General features: G+C 42.6%; 1 protein-coding gene across 5 annotated transcripts in view; it reads right to left on the bottom strand.

The window, feature by feature from the left end:
- The window catches only part of atp2b3b (ATPase plasma membrane Ca2+ transporting 3b), a 106,027-nt gene that overhangs the window by 17,243 nt on the left and 67,301 nt on the right, over positions 1-21,483 (bottom strand). For all 5 annotated transcript variants that reach the window (XM_082517602.1, XM_082517598.1, XM_082517600.1 and 2 more), the window contains 5 exons: positions 16,040-16,127; positions 15,842-15,948; positions 15,273-15,464; positions 6,922-7,135; positions 5,360-5,571 (listed from right to left, as the gene is read on the bottom strand). In XM_082517602.1, coding sequence (XP_082373728.1) covers positions 5,360-5,571; positions 6,922-7,135; positions 15,273-15,464; positions 15,842-15,948; positions 16,040-16,127 — 813 coding nt within the window. The remainder of the gene's footprint in view (positions 1-5,359; positions 5,572-6,921; positions 7,136-15,272; positions 15,465-15,841; positions 15,949-16,039; positions 16,128-21,483) is intronic.

Genomic DNA, 21,483 nt, shown 5'->3' with positions numbered 1-21,483 from the left:
GTGCTCTCTGGCAAACTTCAGACGGGCCTGGACATGCACTGGCTTCAGCAGCGGAACACGTCTGGCACTGCGGGATTTGATTCCCTGCCGTTGTAGTGTGTTACTGATGGTGACCTTTGTTACTTTGGTCCCAGCTCTCTGCAGGTCATTCACCAAGTCCCCCCATGTGGTTCTGGGATCTTTGCTCACCGTTCTCATGATCATTTTGACCCCACGGGATGAGATCTTGCGTGGAGCCCCAGATCGAGGGAGATTATCAGTGGTCTTGTATGTCTTCCATTTTCTGATGATTGCTCCCACAGTTGATTTTTTCACACCAAGCTGCTTGCCTATTGTAGATTCAATCTTCCCAGTCTGGTGCAGGTCTACAATACTTTTCCTGGTGTCCTTCGAAAGCTCTTTGGTCTTGGCCATGGCGGAGTTTGGAGTGTGACTGTTTGAGGCTGTGGACAGGTGTCTTTTATACAGATGATGAGTTCAAACAGGTGCCATTCATACAGGTAACGAGTGGGGGACAGAAAAGCTTCTTACAGAAGACGTTACAGGTCTGTGAGAGCCAGAGATTTTCCTTGTTTGAGGTGACCAAATACTTATTTTCCACCCTAATTTACAAATAAATTATTTACAAATCCTACCATGTGGATTCATGGATTTTTTTTCACATTCTGTCTCTCACAGTTGAAGTGTACCTCTGGTGCAAATTACTGACCTCTGTCATCATTTTAAGTGGGGGAACTTGCACAATCGGTGGCTGACTAAATACTTTTTTGCCCCACTGTATGCTTTTTTCTTCATAGTTCCTTCCACATTGATGAGATTCACAATTCCAACCGCTGAATAATATTCCCCCCACCGTGTTTCCGTGTAGGAAAGGTGTTCTTGGATTGTACATCTCGCTTTTCATTCTCCAACCAAAAGAGTGTGTCTATTCAATTCTATTCTATTTATACAGCGCTAAATCACAACAGTCACCTAAAGTCGCTTTATATTGTAAGGTAGACCCTACAGTAATACATACAGAAGAGCTAGCTCTATGGCTAGAATTCTAGTTTCAGCTCATCTTAACAATGGATGCATAATTGTTATGACTGCCGTCGTGTGCTGGGGTTCTGACATGTAAATGTGAGTGTGCAGGTGCGCCTCCAGGAGTGGTGGATCCCGAAGATGGTGTGCCCGGATTGGATGCTGCTCTGGAGGCGGAGTAGAAGATGGCGCGGTTGAAGACGGCAATCCATCCATCCTCGGTTTTACCCCAATCGGCTGGGGCTGCGTCATGCCCTGTGTTGCTTTGTGAATCCAGGAGGAAGTTGGGCACAGTTTTCTCATGTTTTGTTAGTCAGGAAGGTAAGTGATTATTGTTTGGTTATTTTTCTCTGGGGCTAGGCAAGCAGTTGCTCCTCTGAGTTAGTTTCCTTTTCTTTGTTATTTTGGCATGGGTCCACCCCAAAGCCTGAGTGACTCCTATGAAACCCGTTTTTGTTTCGTTCCTGTAAATAAACCATTCCTTATTTTAACTGATGGTGTGATGTGCTGCTTGGGGTCGAACTGGGGGTGGATCATTCCTCTTGCTGCGGTCGGGTCCCCTAGACCGGCCATAACAATAATCTTTTCTCAAGGTTGTCGATAGTATGCTGCAGTCTAACTTGAACTCATCTGCAGAAGTGGTTTTTCTTGGTCTTGTTAAAGGTAAACCTTGTTAGAGAAACCATAGTTGGCAAGCACAGCAGTAATGCATATCTTGTAGCTGATCACCAGGTTTGCACAGATCTTAAGAATGATTCTGGGAAACGCTCCAAATTCCTTAGTTGTCTTGGCTGCCATTTGACAGCTTAAAGCTTCAGCTCCCTCCACAGCTTTTCTACAGGACTGAGGTCTGACTTCTAGATAGACCTTTATGTGGTTCTTCTTTAGCCACTCCTTTGTTGGCTTAGTGGTGTGTTTTAGGTTACTGTCATGCTGGAGAACCCATCCATTGCCCATTTTCAGTATTCTGGCTCAGGTAATTTGTCCTGTACGCTTAGCACAAATACAGCCCCAGAGCATAATGGTTCTACCTCTGTGCTTGAGGGTGGGGATGATGCTCTTTGGATCATAAAAGCATTTATATTGCTTCATTTGACCACAGCACTTTATTCCAAACCTTCTCTGAATCATTTAGATGGTTACTGGCAAATTTAACACAGGCGACTGTGGCTCAAGAGATGGCAGTTCGTCTTGTAATCAGAAGGTTGCCAGTTCGAGCCCCGGCTCCGACAGTCTCGGTCATGGTGTCCTTGGGCAAGACTACTGGTGGCGCCAGTGTCCGGCAGCCCTGCCTCTGCGCCCCAGGGCAGCTGTGGCTACAATGTAGCTTGCCATCACCAGTGTGTGAATGGGTGGATGACTGAATATAGTGTAAAGCGCTTTGGGGTCCACAGGGACTAAGTAAAGCACTATACAAATACAGGCCATTTACCATTTTTTATATACATGTGCCTTCTTGAGCAGGAGGACCTTGTGGGTCTTGTCGCTGCAAGATTTCAATCCATTATGGTTTTTTCATCATTTGTCTCTGCTGTAGTAAATAGGCAAATATCAGCAAATAGGTTTGATAATAAATAATATCAACTCATTAATATTGTTAGATTTGTATTGTTGATTGTCATTTATGCTTAGAAATATTTAACCATATATGCTTAGAGGTGTATAATCATTTGTAGATAGAAAGGATGTCTCATCCTATTAACTCTGTGTAGAGGGGGGTGCATACATTCCTCTACTCAGAGTGTCCTGGCATGGATCACACTCCCTAGGAGAGTTTATCTTCTCCTTATTGATTTATGGTATAGCAAACACACGTATATCTGTTTGAGTATAAGAGCCTTTTGTTCAGACGTCCTGGCACCAGCCTTTGGGGAGTCTTCACAGGGTCACATCTTGACCTCACACACACACACACACACACACACACACACACACACACACACACACACACACACACACACACACACACACACAGTATTCTTTGTTCACATGTATACCTATGTAGACGTCATATGTTAATGAACCTATGCATATTCATGTAACCTCAATAAAAGAACAGTGGTACGGGAGAACGGACGAGAGCAACTGGGGTCAAGCGAAGGAACGGCGTTTGTCCGGTCTCTCCCGTGCACGAGAAACATGAAGAACTTTGCCTACTCGTGTCTTGCGTAATTGTCTTGTGTAATTATATTGTCCTTAACGTTCCAGCGGATAGGTTCAAGCTACAAACCTATCAAATATACTGGCCTAAAATGTATAAGGCCATCTGCACCCAAAAGCCTGTATCAGGCCAGCTCTGATAAAATGTCCTTTATTTCAGGACATTTTATCAGTCTTGCAGTCTTTTGTACAACACAAAAGACTGCAAGTGTTTTAGTCTTATTGCTGCAGGGAAAACACTCAACATTGACAAATAGAATATGTTCCTGCTGCAGTGTGCTGATTTAAACGAATGAGATTTGAGTTTAATGGAGTATATAGTCACTGAACACTTTAGTAATTTTTTGTATTTCCCAGATTTCTTTGAGTGTGGATTCTTCTGATTCCAAAAACAATCAACTGGAGAAGAGGCTTGCAGTTGCCCTTTACTGGGAGATGAAGCTTTTTTGTTTGTTTGTTTTATAGAAACAGGAAAACATGGAGTGGGCTTTGAGAAGAGTGAGTGAAATCATATGACCTCCATATATGTGAAATATATTACTTTAACTTATCTTCAACCATCAGATGTACTGCTCTTGTGTCACCCTGCAAATATTTGTTGGTTTCTAAAAGCACACTTAGATCAAGTGACACGAGTTAAAACTTTGCATGAACTCTGAACTCTTCTACAAGTACAACCTCTTCTACTTTTTCCAGATTATCTGTGATACAGATAAAAACATCAACATTACATAATCATACAATGCTGCTCTTAAAACTGGATTTTACCACTACTTGAGTTGTGGAAACTTCTGGACCCCTGGAGATCTGTGACCCCTGGGCAGATTCATCTTTGGTAACTCAGACTTGATTGTAAGCTGAGAACAGGGAATCTCTGCCATATTAGGCAGAGCAGTCAGTCTGCCCCAACTTACATTACTGTGTAAAAAGATGTATATAATGTATAGAACTAAACTTTAAGAGTAATTATTCCAAAACAATATATGTGGCTTGCTCAAACCACTTCTTTAAGCTCAAAGTAAAGCAGCACTCTTATGTCCTCTAAGGTCTACATGCCTCAGTGGATGTACCAACAGCACTTGATCATTTACACGTGGAACAAGGCTTATCAGTGACACTGCCATCTTTGGACCAACCCAGAGAGTCAGAAATCACACTGTGAATACGATCCATCATATCACATATAATATCATTTTGTAGCTTTCTTACTTATTTCTTCCTCTTTCACCTCTCTCAAGCTGCTTCCACTCTTCAGATCTCTCTGATTTTATTTTAATACAAATCTGTTTTTTCATCACTATTATACCCCAAATCCCTGCTCCTCCCCTCAAGCCCCCCCTCTCTTGTTTTTCTCTACCCAGGGTAACAACAAGCACCGTAGAGTTCTGAAAATATTCTTCTTCTTTCTTCCCTCCTCTCAGTCTCTCTTTGTTTTCTTGTCTGTATTTCTGTGTACACAGAGTTCCTATCTCATTGCATTGCTAATGTGTTCAGCATGAGTCAATTGATCCAAATATGGACTGAATCTATAAAAGTGACCAAAACAGCAAAATAAATGACTAAAATATAAAACCCAGTTACAGTCTCACTTCTTTTGGGAACATTACTTTTTACCCCAAACTAAACTATGTTGTAATCCTTTACCAAACTGTTGAGAAGAGACATTCATTTATGTCTCACTATAAATAATTATGATACAAAAAATAATTTAGAGTTCTGGATATGGAAATGTTAAAATAAATCACATGTCAGTGACATGCCATTTATGTAATGAAGTTCCAGTAAAAAAAACATGTGTTTTGTAGACTATGAGCTTCCATTGCTAGTCTTGCATCTTAGAATAGAACTTAACTGAACCAAATGCAAATGGTCATTTTTAATAAGAATTCATCCCTCATACGGTTATTATAAAGGTGAGAACCTTAGCCATAAATCCAACCCAAGCTATTTTTGTAGCATGCTGTAAACACTTTAATTTCATGGACTTAAGTGTGACATTTTAACACTGGAGTCTGTGAGGTTTGATTCACTCTTGAAACAGCCACAAGTGGTCATTGGAGGAATTAGTTTTTGGCACTTGAATAACACAGTATGCTGTACCATAAGAAGGACAAAACATCAGCGGCTCAAAATTTCCTCTATGAAATACTAAAAGGTGTTAAAGGATTAACCTGACCTGCACAGCAAAAGTTCCCAAAACAATGGAGCAGAAGATTGGGTTAGAAAAAATGCCATCAAAAACATTTCTCTCTCCATGGATTTTGCGAGCATTGATCTCGTTGAAAAGCTGCATGAGGACAAAGGTGTTGAAGATAATGGTGTAGTGCTCAGAGGGCGGGGAGTGAAGCGGAGCATTACGACCACTGTCAATGTTGAACATTCGTTCGCCTGGAGAGCACAGAAAAAAGGAAGAAATAAAAGAACATTCAGACTTGGTCTTAGTAGTAAGATTATAGACAGGTTTAGGTTAGGGCTAGCATGGCCAATTAATTCGGGATGTTACCATGCTGCCAAAAAACAATTTTAAGTACATAAAGTCACAAAGAAAGGTGCAGTTGAGTGTGTTATATTATTCTAAAAATTTTCTAAGGTTTTCTTCCATATTGCCAAACCCTACTTCTGAACTCGCTAGTCCTCAGTGCAACACAATATTTTACCTCAATGATATAACACACTGTTGGCATTAAAGAAATTGTTCATATTTATTTGATAGATTCCAAACTGAGCATGTAAATGGGAATTTTCTTCACACATAAAAGTTATGGAGTTCCACAGGGTTCTGTGCTGGGACTAATATTGTTTCACTTAGACAATATTATTAGAAAAAATTATAAATTTTCATTCTTTCTCCATGAAACCAGATGATACAAATCAGCTAGTAAAACTACAGGTATGTCTTAAAGCCCTAAATGCCTGAATTTACTTCTTTAAAAAACTGAATGGCAATGGGCCTAGAAAGAACAACCATGTATTAGCTTATGCAGTGGCTCCTTTTAAAATCCAGAATTGAATTTAAAATCCTTTTCCTCATAAAATTTTTTTTAACAAGTCATACTTTAAAGAACTCATAGTACATTATTATCCAATCAAAGCACCAAGAATGCACGCTTACTTGTAGTTCCTAGAATTTTTAAAAGTACAAAGGAAGACAGAGCCTTTAGTTGAGGCTCCTGTGGAATCCAGTTTGGATGTGGAAGAAATACACTCTCTAATTTTCTGATGAGAAACTTGCCTTTTTGATAAAAAGTTATTGTTAGGTGACATGATAGGTGTCCTTTGTGTCTCTCTGTTCTCTTCCCTTTCCCCTCACTCTTAACTGGCCATGGTAAATGATCGCCCTACCCTGACCCTGGTTCTTCAAGAGGTTTCTTCCCGTTAAAAGGCAGTTTTTCCTTCCCATCAAATGTTTCCTAACAGGGGATGTTGCTATTTCTTTCTAATATTGTCGTACATATTAGCCTACAATACAAAGTGTTTTTAGGTGACTACTGTCGTATATTGGGAATATAGAAATAAAATGTAATTGAATTGATTAACCTCTTAAGCCCCAATGCCCCCCTGATACGGGGGCAAAAGGCAGGAGATCAGTTAGGCTTGGGGCTTAAGAGGTTAAGGTTAGCATAAAGGGAAGGATATCCTTAAGTTATACCCTTAAGTATCCTGAGCCTGTGTATCAACCAGTACTCAATCTGAGTATATAGCCTGTATGTGTGTTTATTTTTAAGTGTATTTCTGTACCTATGAACAGCAGGGTAAAGATGATGACCAGCTGGTACACTCCATGGCCCAGGATGTTCTTCATCATGGTCAGTGAAATGAGCGGGTTGTTCCGGCCATAAGGCTTTCGTAGCAACAGGGCCTCAGTGGGGGGCTCGGTAGCAAGGGCCAGAGAAGCAAACGTGTCCATGATCAGATTTACCCACAGCATCTGCACCGCCTTCAGGGGAGAGTCCTGCAGAGAGATTTGCAACCATGGGTTGGTATCACAAATCGTGCATAAAGTTCTCCTGCAGTAATTTATTTCTTCTACAGTTGGAATTACTAATTATTTTATTAATTGTCTATGTGTGTCTGCGTGGTAAAAGTAATCTAAAAGTGACTGTAAGGTTGCTGAGGACAGACTGTCTGCAGTTAAATTCGTTTTGTATTTTCCATTTGTTTTTATTTAGTTTAACATTTTTATCGTCAGTTAATTTCAGAGTAGGTTTACTAATTTAACTTTTGTTTTTATATGTGTGTGTAGGTTCTCGGTCATTCTGTCATGAATCGCTGTACGGTAGGCAGGAGTTGGACCCAAAATGCAGGCACTCAGGCACGAGGTTTAAACACAAAGAACTCAGCTTTATTTGCTGGCAGGAGTTAGGATGCCTGGGTCGTTGACCCAGGGTTTTTGAGTTTATTATATTATTTATCATTTCTAATCTTGGGTTTCTTTGTTAGAGTTCTCTTTTATGGTTTATGTCTCTGTGCATCGTTAGTTGCTGTCTCCCCTGTCTGCGATATCCCCGTATCCAGTCAATGTCTGTGTCTGTCCTGGTCCCACGTCTCTGTTCCCTCTGTTGCAGTGCCTGCGTGTGAGTCTGTGTCTTTAGTTCAGTCTGTGTTATGTTTCCTGTTTTATTTTGAAGGTCCATGTCTGATGTTAATGTATCTGGTTTCGCTTCCCCTTGTCTCGTTAGGCCTGATTTGCCCCAGCTGTGTTTCCCTCCTGTTACCCATTCCCTGCCTGATTGCTCCCTCTGTGTATTTAAGCCCTGTGTTTCTCTGTGTCCGTGTCGTGATCTACCCTCATTCATGCTGTGTGGCCTGAAAATATTCCTGCCTGCCCTGCCCTGCCCTGCCCTGCCCTGCCCTTGCCTGCCTGCCTTTCCTGCCTGCCTTTCCTGCCTGCCTTTCCTGCCTGCACACAGCCGGACAGCAGGAGAAAGTCATACAAAAGCAAACTAAACTGGAAACTCACAAACTAAACTCACAGTGAGACACAGGGATATCCCAAGGTAAGTTTTCTGTTCCACATTCGGAACAGAAAACAAAAGCAGTGCACAGTAAACACCGGAGCCCAAGAAAACAGCCCAAACACAGTTCAGTTCAGGGGGCCGACCGTGCGGACGGCTACGGCGGCGGCGTGGAAACAGTTCAGGCGGCTGACCGTGCGGACAGCAACGGCGGCGGTGACTCAGACGAAGGAGATCTTGGGGAAGAGCTGGCCATGCAAGGTGTGGACGAGGAAGTGGCGAGTCAACCGCAGGACCAGACCACATGGCAGCTTAGCAGCTGCGGGACCAGAGGAAGCTGAAGCTGACGCTGCAGACGAAGATCTTCATCTTCGTCTGCAGCCTCGGATGAGGCTGGACCAGACGTGGATGAAGACTCGGATGAGGCTGGACCAGACGAGGATGAAGACTCGGATGAGGCTGGACCAGACGAGGATTAAGCTGGACCAGGCCGTAGCATCTTGGACCCTCCAGCGGAGACGAGGAGGTTCTGGCCAGGCTGACCTGAACCCCCAGCGGAGACGAGGAGCGGCTGGAGAGGTTCCCCTGAACCCCCAGCAGAGACGAGGAGCGGCTCGAGGGGTTCTCCTGAACCCCCAGCGGAGACGAGGAAGTGCTGGCCGGGCTCACCAGAACCCCCAGTGGAGACGAGGAAGAGCTGACCGGGCTCACCGGAACCCCAAGCGGACGAGGTAGATGGCGGCGCGGGAGCCGCAGAGTGCTTAATCTGCTCACTCGAGCCTCCAGCAGGAGCAGATGCAGGGCTAGAGGGTGTGGGGACCCCTGACTGAACATTAGGCTGACTAGGTGGGTGAGTGTGTGGCTGACCAGGGAACTGAATTGCTACAAGGGACTGAACTGAAGTCTGAACTGGCACAGGGGACTTTGGGGTCCCTAAGGACCCCAAAGCGCTTTACACTACATTCAGTAATTCACCCATTCACACACACATTCACACACTGGCAATGGCAAGCTATACTGATGGCTGTAGTGATGGCTGATGGCTGTAGTGAGAGTGGTGAAAATGGAGTAGGTGGTGGAGTTGATGACTGCACAGGAAAATGAACTAGGGGTGACTGCACAGGAAACCGAACTAGAGGTATTAATGACGATTGGGGAGAAAGTGGAGCTGGTGGTTGAGTAGATGACTGAGCTGGAAACTGAGCGGCGACTGGGCGACAGACTGTACTGAAGGAGACTGAAGTGCTACAGGGAACTGAACTGGTGGCTGCTGAGCTGCAGGAGACTGAACTGGGGACTGTAGTGACGGTTGTGGTGACAGGGACATGGGAGACTGAGCTACAGGGAGTGGAGACACTGAAGACGGAGTTATGAGTAGCAGGGCTATAGGCTGTGCTGCGGGCAGCAGTGACGATGGTGGTGGAGGTGTAACGGGTGGAGGAGTGGCCGAATTGGTTGCGGGCCGGGCGGCTAATGGCTCAGCCACAGAGTGCATTAATGGCAGGGCTATAGGTTGAATGACTGACTGAGTAGCAGCCTGAATGGCTGAGTGTAGTGATGGTTGTGGTGGAAGAGAAGCAGCTGGTAGTGTGGATGATGGAGCTAAGGGCGACTGAGTGGCAGACCGAACTGATGACTGAAGCAATGGTAGAGGTGAAAATGGAGCTTGTGGTGGAGTTAATGACTGTGCTAGCGGGGACACAGGAGACGCAGCTAAGAGAGCTACAGGAGGCTGGGCAGCTAAGAGAGCTTCAGGAGGCTGGGCAGATTCACATTACTATCCGTAGCACAAAACACAACCCCTGAATGAATAGTCCCACGGTTCGACACAGAAAAAGAGAGTTTATGAGAGTGAGGAGAGAAAGTCAGGAGAGAATGGAGCCAGCTAAGAAGAGGAGGATGTCCTCCCCTGTGTGGGAACATTTTGATTTTATTCCTCCCAACAAGGTATGTAAATTTCTACAGAAGATGTATTTTCATAATACTGATGGTGCAATACAATTTATGTTAAGGGGCTTTACTTTTGTACAAGGTGAAGTGTTTGCTATGTGCCAGGGAGCTGGGATATAACAACATCAGATGTGCACCTTGTTAGGCCTCTGGCTTACCACCACATATTTTAAACGCAATGCAGGTTTCTGTAGAGGAAACCCTAGATGTGCCATGGGCACATTCTTTACATGGAGGAAGGGGAAAGTAAAACTCTTGGCTCTTATAAAGGGACAGCACCTAGCCACTGGTACAGACACCAACTAGGGATGAACAGAATGACAAACAGTGCTGAGGAGTAACTAGGGATGGGTACCGGTATCCGGTGCCATGATGGCACCGGTTCTGACATAAACGGTAGTAACCAGACCGAAAAGCAGCACACATTTCGGTGCTTTATTTCGGTGCTTTATTTCAGTGCTTTTTTTTCCTGAGCTGTGATACACTTTAGATTCTAGCCAATCATTTTACGTTTCCGAGGACAGTAGGCAGGTCCAGGTACGTACGTACGTTCTTTTAGAGCAGAGCTACAGATTAAAAATGCCCTAGGCGAAGCGGTCAAAAGTCTGGCTGTACTTCACAGCAAAAGATGCAAACTCAGCAGCAACAAGTGCTTTAAGCTGATACTGTGATACTGTCAAAGGAGGTAACACCTCAAATCCGATGAAACACCTGGCGACGCATAGCGTTTTTTTTTAAAAGCCGAGAAATGCGCCGTATTTGATAGCTTGCTGCGAGACCTCACACCGTGCACATCTACTGCGGGTGGGTTGCCAGTTATCGGACCCGGAGCAACATCCCCCAAAAACCCGAAGAATAAAGTCCTGGCCCCTAGCCCTGCCAGTGTAGCAGAAATGATGACGGATGATGATGGCAGCAGCCGCCGTTCTTCTCTGCGTGAGTAGCTTAATGTTGTTCGTGTGTAATTTACGTTGAGTAGGCTATTAAATGAATGCATGTAAGGTGAACTAACAAACATCATCATAGCTACATGCGGCTGTCTTCTTGTTTGATGGCAGACACTCCCTTCACCATGGCCAAAAAGGCTAAAATGACCAAAGAAAAAGTGGAAAACAGTTAAACATGAGAGGTTTTTGGACAAAGTTTGTGTTTTTTCCATTGTTTAAGCACTGCTTCCAGCCAAGAGTGATACCATATATGCCCCATAGCTGCAGAAAAGGCTAACATTGTTATCGTTTTACAAAAAAACAGCTGAACATGAGAGGTTTTTGGACCAATTTTGTGTTCTCCATTCTTCAAGCACCGGTTTGAGCACCGTTTAAGCACCGGCACCGTTTCAAAAGTACCGGTTTGGCACTGGTATCGGATAAAACCTAAACAATACCCATCCCTAGGAGTAACACAATACATGTACCGGCGTTACGTATTTAAAATACAAAATATGAGTAACTGTAGTGCGTTACAGTTACCGTTTAAATAGGTGATAATTAGAATACAGTTACTTTGTTGAAATAAACGGTTTATACGGCAGTCTTTTCCTGTTTCATATGTTAGGCTCTTAGGCTCCCTCTTTAATTTTGGATTCTTAAACGCATTGCCAGAAACCCAAAGAAAACATGCGAGAGGCTCTAGTGTAAGCATCCTGTTAATGTTGGTGGCATCAGTTATAAATGTGTCACTTCAGTCTCTTTGATGTACTATTGCTTGCTGTGTGATTTCTTACTATTACTGAAGGCTACTCACCACCGAGCTAACATTGTTAGCTGGCGTTAGCTAAGGTCAGTTCACAGACTACAGACTGTTAGACTTGATGGACAGCATTAACAACCTGCTAGCTGCAAACAATCATGTAGAGTTCTGAAAGCAGACAAAAAGAAAACATATTACTGATGAAAAGGTTTTCTATACGAAATCACTGCAAGAAGTGCAGCCTTACCTACTGTTTTTTTTACTGTTACTTATTATTTATATCTTTAACATGTTTCTTTCCACATGTTTCTTTTTCCATAGCCGACAGCACCTCTGTCACTGTGGACGGGTCACTGTCACATGTTGAAATGTAAACTGATGCAGTTTTAGAATGCTCAAAAACAGCTGAATTTAATTTTTTCATCTAGATTTTAATAGTACAGAATATAGCCATTTTTAAATATGTTTCCAGCTTGTTTCTAATGATATGATACAGTATGAAAGCATGTAATGTGAGATAAAAAGATATATGATCTGATACTCTTTTGCAAACTGACCAGAACCATTGGTGTCCTATAATAGTCCACTCTCAGTGAAGTAGTGTGTGTGGCTGTCATCTCCAAGAACAGGAACTATTCTTTGAGAACTAGCCTTCTTTCTAGTTACAGCACCTCTTCCATTGTGTCTGCCTGCAATGGCAGATCTAGAAAATTGTACTTTACATTGGGTGGGGGCAAATCAGTCTAGGCAGGGTGGCACATACCTCTTAGTGAAGTATGTGGAAATCTGCCTGGTCTCCTCTGAGTTTCAGCCATGACTTAGGGACTGAAAGCAGCAGTTGCCCAGCTGACCGGAGGGAACTAGTGGTTACATAAGGCTTCAACAAATCTGACAAATAAACGGGGCCAAACCATTTAAGGATTTAAAAAACAATAAAAGAACTTTAAAACTGATCCTAAATTTGATTGGAAGCCAATGTAGAGAGGCCAAATGTGGTCGAACTTTCTTCTACCAATTAAAAATCAAGCCACAGCATTTTGAACTAATTGTAAGACCAGCCCCTATTAAAATGGAATTACAGTAATCCAGGCGTGAAGTAATAAAGGCATGAATTACAGTTTCTAAGTTACATTTGGAGAGAAAGGGCTTGCCTTCGATAGACGTCTGAGGTGGTAGAATGCTGATTTTACCACCCCATTCATGTAGTCATCAAAGGTAAGTGCAGAATCGATCTTTACTCCAAGATTTATGTTTGAACTATTCAAATGAGAGGTCAGAACAGCGAAATCAACATCTGGAGGGTTGAAAAATTGATTTGGGCCAAGTAAAATCGCTTCCGTTTTACGATCGTTAAAATTAAAACTTTTGTTAGACAGGTATGATTTAAACCTCAACAGAGCCAAGTCAGAAATTCCCACACAATGGTGAAGGTGGGAGATCAATAGATTGTGATCCACTGTGTCGAAGGCAGCGGTCATGTCCAATAAGACCAGCACTGCATATTTACCACGATCAGCAGCTACCAGAACATCATTGATAACTCTTACAAGGGCTGTCTCCGTGCTGTGAAAAGGCTTAAAACCGGATTGAAAAATTTCAGACAACTGGAAGTCATTCAAGTAGTCCATCAGCTGAGTATAAACAATCCTTTCCAAGATCTTACTTAGAAAAGGAAGCTTAGAGATAGGTCTAAAATTTGACATGATTGAGGTATCTAAGCCAGGTTTCCTAAGCAAGGGATGTATAACTGCATGCTTAAACTCACTAGGTACTTGACCAGACAGAAGAGTAGTGTTAATAATGTTCAGAATTTGAGGTCCAATAATACGAAATACCTTTTGGAGAAAGCGGGGAGGAACCACATCATTCGGAGAACCACACGGTTTAGCATTTAACACCAGTTTCTCTAAATCAGGCAGAGCAATTGGTAGGAAGGTGGATAGCAAACATGAGCACGAAACATGCTTAGAAGGGTCGGCAATAGGAGTTGGAGGTCTCATGCTTTCAACCTTGTCCACAAAGAAATTAATAAACTTATTACACAAAGCCTCAGAGGACGGCACGGAAGCATAGCAAGTACAGAATTTATAGTGTTATACAGAACACAAGGGCTATGCCAGTTTTCTTCCGAGTGGCTGCTACTCAGAAGAAAAAACAAACAAAAAAGAAAAACAAAATTAAGTGCACGGTGAAAACTAAATGTCTGAGATGACCTTTAGTACAAATGTACAAGTTACGTCTGACCCAAAAGCTCAGACTGCTTTCAAACATTGTTTCAGAGCATTTTTCTACACTTGGCTACCAATCTAATTGTTTGCAACATTGGCTAAATTCAATATAAGCATCAAGATGCTTGGAAGCATGATAGTTCCTTCTTCGTAATTAAAGATTGTTAAAGTTGTTCATAATACAGAAATACAAACATGTAGTCACTAGGGGTGGGCTTAAAAAATCGATTTTCCCAAATCAAAACTATTTTAGTTTGAATAATGCGATATCGATTCATTAAATCCTGTATAAATGTATTTTGCCAGAAACACCAGAATCTCAGGTTAAAGCTGACAAAACTATTTCAACAACCATCAAACAGCTAAAACAGCAAATAAGAGCAGGTAAACAGATTCCGCAAAAAGATGTAAACACAAAGCGCGGATCTCGCCGTTCACCCGGTGGCACATACGCGACACGCCATTGGGTGCCGAAAGTCGACATGTCACAGATTCTGAAACTGCAGGTTTTGTCACTCTCCCACCAAAATTCACTGAACCAGCAGCAATAGAAGATCAAAACTACGCTTCATGTTTGAAAAACATTAACATGATTTCTCTCTTGCTTTTGCTGTTCTGCTTCCACCAAGATAAAAATCATACTTCCTGCACAGCTATGTGTAGACCAGTTTACCATCAGAAATCTGTTTTCTGCATTATTCGTTTGCTTATCAAACACCAGTCTACGTTGTGCACAGCACTGTCGCCCGCTGTGTTTTTTTATTCAAAAATGACCTCCAACTAGAAAGTCTAATTTCTGCTGTTCAATATTGAAAAAAGTTTAGTTTTTACAAAATATGCCTAATTGCAAAATACTTACCTCTGCCTCTAATAAAACCCCTGCAAAAAGCCAGGCCAGGAAAATCTCCTTTATGTTTTTCTATGCTTTATCCTCAGTTACTTTGACACAATTTTGACTGTCTGAGTCAAAACTGAATCAAATCAAATCAGTTATAGAAATAGAAATCGATACCCAGCCCTAATAGCCCTATTACATAACTGTGCATTTCTAAGTTGATCATCATTACTTGTCAAACATATAGAAATGTTTCCAAGTGTCAGGACATCACTGCTTATATAAGCTTGGTGTACAAATGCATAAAAAAGCATTGTGCATTACGTTTGCCCTAGCAGGTATAAGTGAGCGACATTTACAGAAGTGATATCTGTGTGTGTGTGTAGGAAGGCACATGTGTCAGCATATATGTGTATTCATCTGTCTGTCTACCTGGGTGATACAGGCCCCGGTGAAGGCCACGATGACAGCCACTACGTTGACTGTGAGCTGGAACTGTAGAAACTTGGAGATGCTATCGTAGACGTTTCTTCCCCACATCACTGCCTTGACAATGCTGCTGAAGTTGTCATCAGTCAGGATAATGTCAGACGCCTCTTTAGCCACGTCCGTCCCTGCGATACCCTGACAGAGATTGAGACAGAGTGAGGGGGAGTCAGAGACTCATGACATGATTCATGCAAGCATTCAAGCATCCAAATTACTTTGGAGTGCTACTGTCTCAATATCATGCTGTCCTGCCTCCAAGTGCTACCACTTGGCATGAGTAAGAGCTGTGGCCAAAATAAAATGCACACTACTCAAAACACTTGTTATTACAAAGTACAATGGAAAATACTCTGTCCTTTACAGATTTATAATAGATGTATTTTATACATCTTGAATCATAAAAAGATTTACTTCAAAAATACAGAATAAGAGACTGATTACTACAAAAAATGTCATGACAGAAGCACATTAATCCCAAATAAACACTAATGGTGAACAGTATCTCAGGTTACCATGGCAAAGCCCACATCAGCCTTCTTCAAAGCTGGGCCGTCATTAGTTCCGTCTCCTGTTACTGCAACAACCTGCCTCTGTTCTACAACGCTGCTATCAATGATGCCTGGGTGCAAACACAAAGGAGGAAAAAAAACAGTTTTAATTGGCAGTGAATCGGTTTGTATATGAGTGTGTGTTTTGGTTTATGGACTCACCTTTAACCAAAGTGTGTTTATCAGTTGGTGAGGACCGAGCCAGCACGCGCAGTTTGGGCCAGATTTTATCGATACGCTCCTGTTCAATCTGTTAGTTTAAAACAAAGAAAAGCCATAAACTAGTCTCTGCTTTAACTACATGTCACTGTGGATTCAAAGCGTTAAACATGTTACAAAGGTGTGACTGACAGAAAAAAATAATAAGGAGAAGAAGCACTTGATTCTTATATACTGCCCTCCCTCATTCAGTGTAACCATCCTGTACCCTTGTATAGTGATCACTTACACACAGCATTTTTAAGTATACATTTAAATTCATACTCCATAGAAAACTAGAGCCACAGCACTAATCAACAGCCATCTATCCCATTAAGCATTCTGCTAAATTCAAAGCCTAAAGCTAAATAGGCGGGATAAAAGCATTGCCCATACAATTTTTTGCCTTTTATTGTGTACACTAACTACAGTGGATACAGCCATGCCAGAGGTAATCTGAACCTCTTTATATTGGTTGCAAACCTAAATAGCTTTCCTTTGATAATTTAACTGATTTTAGATGCCATCTTGGTGCAAGTGGACTATGAAAATAGAGTAGCTAATATTCTGTGTGCTGCATCCTGCATGCTCTGTCTAGGCATCTACCTCGCACAGTGTACTTCCTATAATTAGAATGCATCTGACTCCTAGTGTGTTTCATTTTAGATTTGTGAATTATTTGTGATTTGTGAATAGTTTCTCCTCCTGTCATGGTTTGGCAGCCCTCGCCAGTCGACCTTCACCCGATGTGTCTGTGTATTGTGTTTTGTTTTGGTCTTGGCTCCCCTCTGGTCCTCTATTTCCCTGTTTGTGTGTATTTGTTTTTGGACGTGTGTGTGTTTCCGGAAGTCCGGTTGCAAACGTCTGCAGACCCTGAAGATTTCCTGCGCTGAAGTCAGCCACACCTACTGCTCATCAGTTCTCGTCAGCTGCAGCTGCTTGTCATCGCGGGCAGTCTCCCTACTTAACTGTGTGGCTGAGCTTCAGTCGATGCTGGATTGTTGAGTTTAGTTGTCAGTATAGCCCCGGCTCAATAGTGAAAACTTTGTGTGTATATCTGTGTGTTGCTCGCTAGACTAATCATTGCGTCTTGTCTTGCCAGGATTTGGGATTGGAGCCCCTGTACAGATTGAAATTTGGAGTTTCCCGATACACGCCACAGACATGAACACTGTGTGGGATTTGGGAGAAATCGCCACGGGGGCCACAGTGCGGGGATTGTCACATTGTTATTCACCTTTGTTCACTGTAAATAAATTCACTGTCTCTCTTTTGGAAAAGTCCTGTGTTTGGGTCAGATTCTTACCACAAATGTCACACCTCCCAAATGTCATAAATTGACTACAAATTTATGACAGAAAGTTTTTTAGAAAATTGAGCCACCTATGACTTGTCAGTTTATCAGCATATTTTACATATTGACACATTAAATAATCAGGCCCCATCTTATCTTAATGACCTTGTAGTACCATATCACCCTATTAGAGCACTTCGCTCTCGCTCTGCAGGCCTACTTGTTGTTCCTAGAGTATTTAAAAGTAGAATGGGAGGCAGAGCCTTCAGTTTTCAGGCCCCTCTTCTGTGGAACCAGCTTCCAGTTTGGATTCGGGAGACAGACACTATCTCTACTTTTAAGATTAGGCTTAAAACTTTCCTTTTTGCTAAAGCATATAGTTAGGGCTGGACCAGGTGACCCTGAATCCTCCCTTAGTTATGCTGCAATAGACGTAGGCTGCCGGGGGATTCCCATGATGCATTGAGTTTTTCCTTTCCAGTCACCTTTCTCACTCACTAATAGACCTCTCTGCATTGAATCATATCTGTTATTAACCTCTGTCTCTCTTCCACAGCATGTCTTTTATCCTGTCTTCCTTCTCTCACCCCAACCGGTCGCAGCAGATGGCCGCCCCTCCCTGAGCCTGGTTCTGCCGGAGGTTTCTTCCTGTTAAAAGGGAGTTTTTCCTTCCCACTGTCGCCAAAGTGCTTGCTCATAGGGGGTCATATGATTGTTGGGTTTTTCTCTGTATCTATGAAGCGCCTTGAGGCGACTTTTGTTGTGATTTGGCGCTATATAAATAAAATTGAATTGAAATTGAATTGAATAAATACAAGCTTATATATAATAAACCCGGATTAAAAAGATGCATAAATAGTAAAAGATAAGTAAAGTCTGAGAATATAAATACCAAAGAGTAAAATTCATTTGTTCAATTTTCTTGTATATTAAAAAGATCAAAGTTCATGTAAAATGATTAAAAACATGTTTGCATTGTTTAAAATAAGTTATCTTTCTTTTATTGGGAATTGCTTGTGAGAACTGTAATTTCCTACGGGGATATGGTCTATGAAGGTAACACAGGGTGGAGAAAGAAAAGGAGAAATAAAAAGACAAGGCAAGAAGAGAGGGCGGTCTTGTTTTTATGTAATGTTAGTAAGTGTGTTTTGACTTTTCGTAAAGACAAGTCACAATGTCGATAAGCTAGTGACATTACACGTAAAGTTTCAGCGTGAGTCTGCTGGACTGTGTGTTTTGTTTCTTGTGGCCGCGCACGCATTTGAGTTAAAGTGAGGCTAACCCAGCCGTTCGCTAATAAGGACTACTGTAGACTGCCGTTTCTCTAAAGTTGTGGAACGTAACAAGCTGCAGAGGATCGTTACTGAACTGGATAACGACGGACAGACCCCAGATAGTCACTTAGAGTACCTCTGGCAACGTGGGAAGCTAAAACAGGTAGCTTGTGGAGCACGTGGAGATCACAGACCTTCCTCATCTTTGTGCTACTGCATCCTGTTGCCTGGATTAATCTGGTGGGAGTTGCAAGTTTCACAAGGTATTGAGTTTATTTATTTTTTGCTCATTGAGTGAAGAACTTCCGGTTGGGAGATCTTTTGGATTTATACTGGAGCAATACAGGCCTGCAACGTAGGGTGTATTTCTGACGGCTTTAGGTTTAATTTGGGACTATAATTGTTTTATCACTGGTGGTTTACATTGTATATGAGGAAATTCTGTGTACAGCTGGTAAATTGCTGTGTGTATTTTGCTTTGCCTGAATACTGAAACCTGCCATTTTATTATTTTATTGTTTTCATTGTTTGGTAAATTGAAGGAGGGTTGCAATGCTCTACTTTACATGGTGTATGACATAATTTACTGCACTGTAGACACTAGTGTTCATTTTCCCGTGTAGTGCTACTGTTAAGGAATAAGCTTCATTGATCCCAGAAACAAAAGAGAAGTTAATTTAAAAATATCATACGAGAGTACACTAGAAAAAGAACCCAAAGCCCATTTATTTAATGGTATTGAGTAAATGAGGGCTACATAAAATGGAGGCACCGCTGGGATGTTTTTGGGTTTCATAGAAGTATTAAAGGGGCAACACACTAAAAAAAAAAAAAAAGTTAACCTACAGTAGCTAGTTTACATTTCTTAGTATTTTTTGCTACAAAGAGTATGGCAGACCACACCGGGCTTGCTGCAGAGCTGAAGAGTTGGTGTCGGGGTGAAGGTTTGGAGGAAGCTAAAGCACTCTTGGTTCTGGTTCCAGAAGAAGTGGAAATAGCCCAGATAGAAGAAACCTTGGAGACTATTAAGTGTCTAGGGCGAGTCCGGGTTAGAGGGCACTTGTTCCACACCCCCTTGAGCTGCCTAATGGTTCTCTGCGAATGCAAACAAAGTATACCTAAAGATAATGCACCCAAAGAAGTGCTGGACCAGCACAGTGGTAAGAAATGAATGTGCAGCTCCTGACGATTTTGCTGTGAAGTTGAAGAGTCTCTTAGACACTGAGGGTAGGACTATGGAAGACATATACAAAGCTTATTAATCAGCCTTGCTCCTCCGCAGCCCAGCTCTGATCCTTCCATAAACTCCACTGAGTCTGTCTTGCAAGTGGTTGGTGATTTTTTGGAGAAGGCACATAAACCACAAGCTGAAGGTGGTTATTGGCGTTTGAGGCTGTTTTCAGGGAACTTGCCAGTTCCCCCTAGTGAAGACCCCTTTGACCATTGGCTTGAGCAGGCATGGCTCATGGTAGAGGAAAGGGACTGTACAGACAAGGAGAAAAGGCACAGGCTGATGGAAAGTTTAAAGGGGCCAGCGTTGGAGATTGCCAAATCGGTTCGTGAGTCAGACCCCGAGGCAGGTCCCGTTGAATACTTGGAGGCGTTGGAAAGCACATTTGGCAGTGCTGAGTCTGGGGATGATCTCTATTTCGCTTTCTGCTTAATGCAGCAACAACCAAGTGAAAAACTGTCTAATTTCTGAGGCGTCTGGAAAGGGCCCTTACTAAAGTTGTCCAGAGAGGATGATTTCCAGCTTCTAGCAAAGACAATGCTCACCTAGAACAACTTCTGAGAGGGGCTGTCACTTCCGATCTCATGCTAATTAATCTGCACCTGAGAGAAAGAAAGTCCAAACCCCCAACTTTCCTCCACCTCTTAAGTGAGATTCGCACAGAGGAAGAGTGTGAGGCATCAAGGAGAAAACTAAATACCTCAGTCCAGCATGTACAGACAAAACCTTCAGGGACTGGCAATACAGAATACAAAGTCTCAAAGCTGAAGTTAAAGAGCTTAAGGCCAAGTTAGCCACTTGAAGTCCCCTGATGTCATAGATAAAGATTCGTCCTCAGTACAGTCAAGTGAGCACAGTGACACCAGAGAACTGGCTGCTTTGAAAAGACAAGTGAAAAGACTGCAACAGAAAGTAGCCCAACGAGATACTGCTCCAGACTCTTCGGTAAAACTGGCTACCATGGGAGCAGTAGAGGCTACCTCAAAGACAAGGACCCTTTACCAGAACAGAACGCCTTTGGATGAGCAGTTCTGTTACCGTTGTGGGGAAAAGGGACATTTTGTCGCAAAGTGTCAAAATCCTGAAAATCAGAGCAAAGTTATACGAAAGCTCATCCGAACTGTCAAGACACTGAAAGAAAGTTCAGGTACTTCAACAAGTAATGCCACTGACACTGACTGCCATCTCAAGCAGTGTCTTCTGACTTCTTCCACCCCAGCTGGAATTCCAGAAGGACTGATTGGGCCGCCAAGTATTGTGCCACTTAAAGTGAATGGACAGCCCTGTGATGCCTTATTTGACAGTGGATCACAGGTCACCATAATATTCGAGTCCTGGTATAAAGCCCATCTGCCTTCCATCCCAGTGCATCCGCTCACTGGTCTCAACATTTGGGGTGAGTCCAATGTCAGTTACCCCTACCATGGCTATGTTGTGGTAGATGTTGAGTATCCGGCTGAAGTGACTGGCACCAAACACACTGTACCAGACCTTGCCTTGATCTGTACAAGCCCAAAAGAAGAGCAGATTCCTGTCATTGTTGGCACTAACACCAGCCATGTCCGCAATTTGGTACAGGAATGCAGAAAAGAGGGGCTTGACATAACCA

Source organism: Aulonocara stuartgranti (genome assembly GCF_965226115.1).
Source record: "Aulonocara stuartgranti genome assembly, chromosome: 20".
Lineage (NCBI taxonomy): Eukaryota > Metazoa > Chordata > Actinopteri > Cichliformes > Cichlidae > Aulonocara > Aulonocara stuartgranti.
Note: the sequence above shows the minus strand (reverse complement) of the source record. Positions and strands in the feature narration are given on the sequence as shown.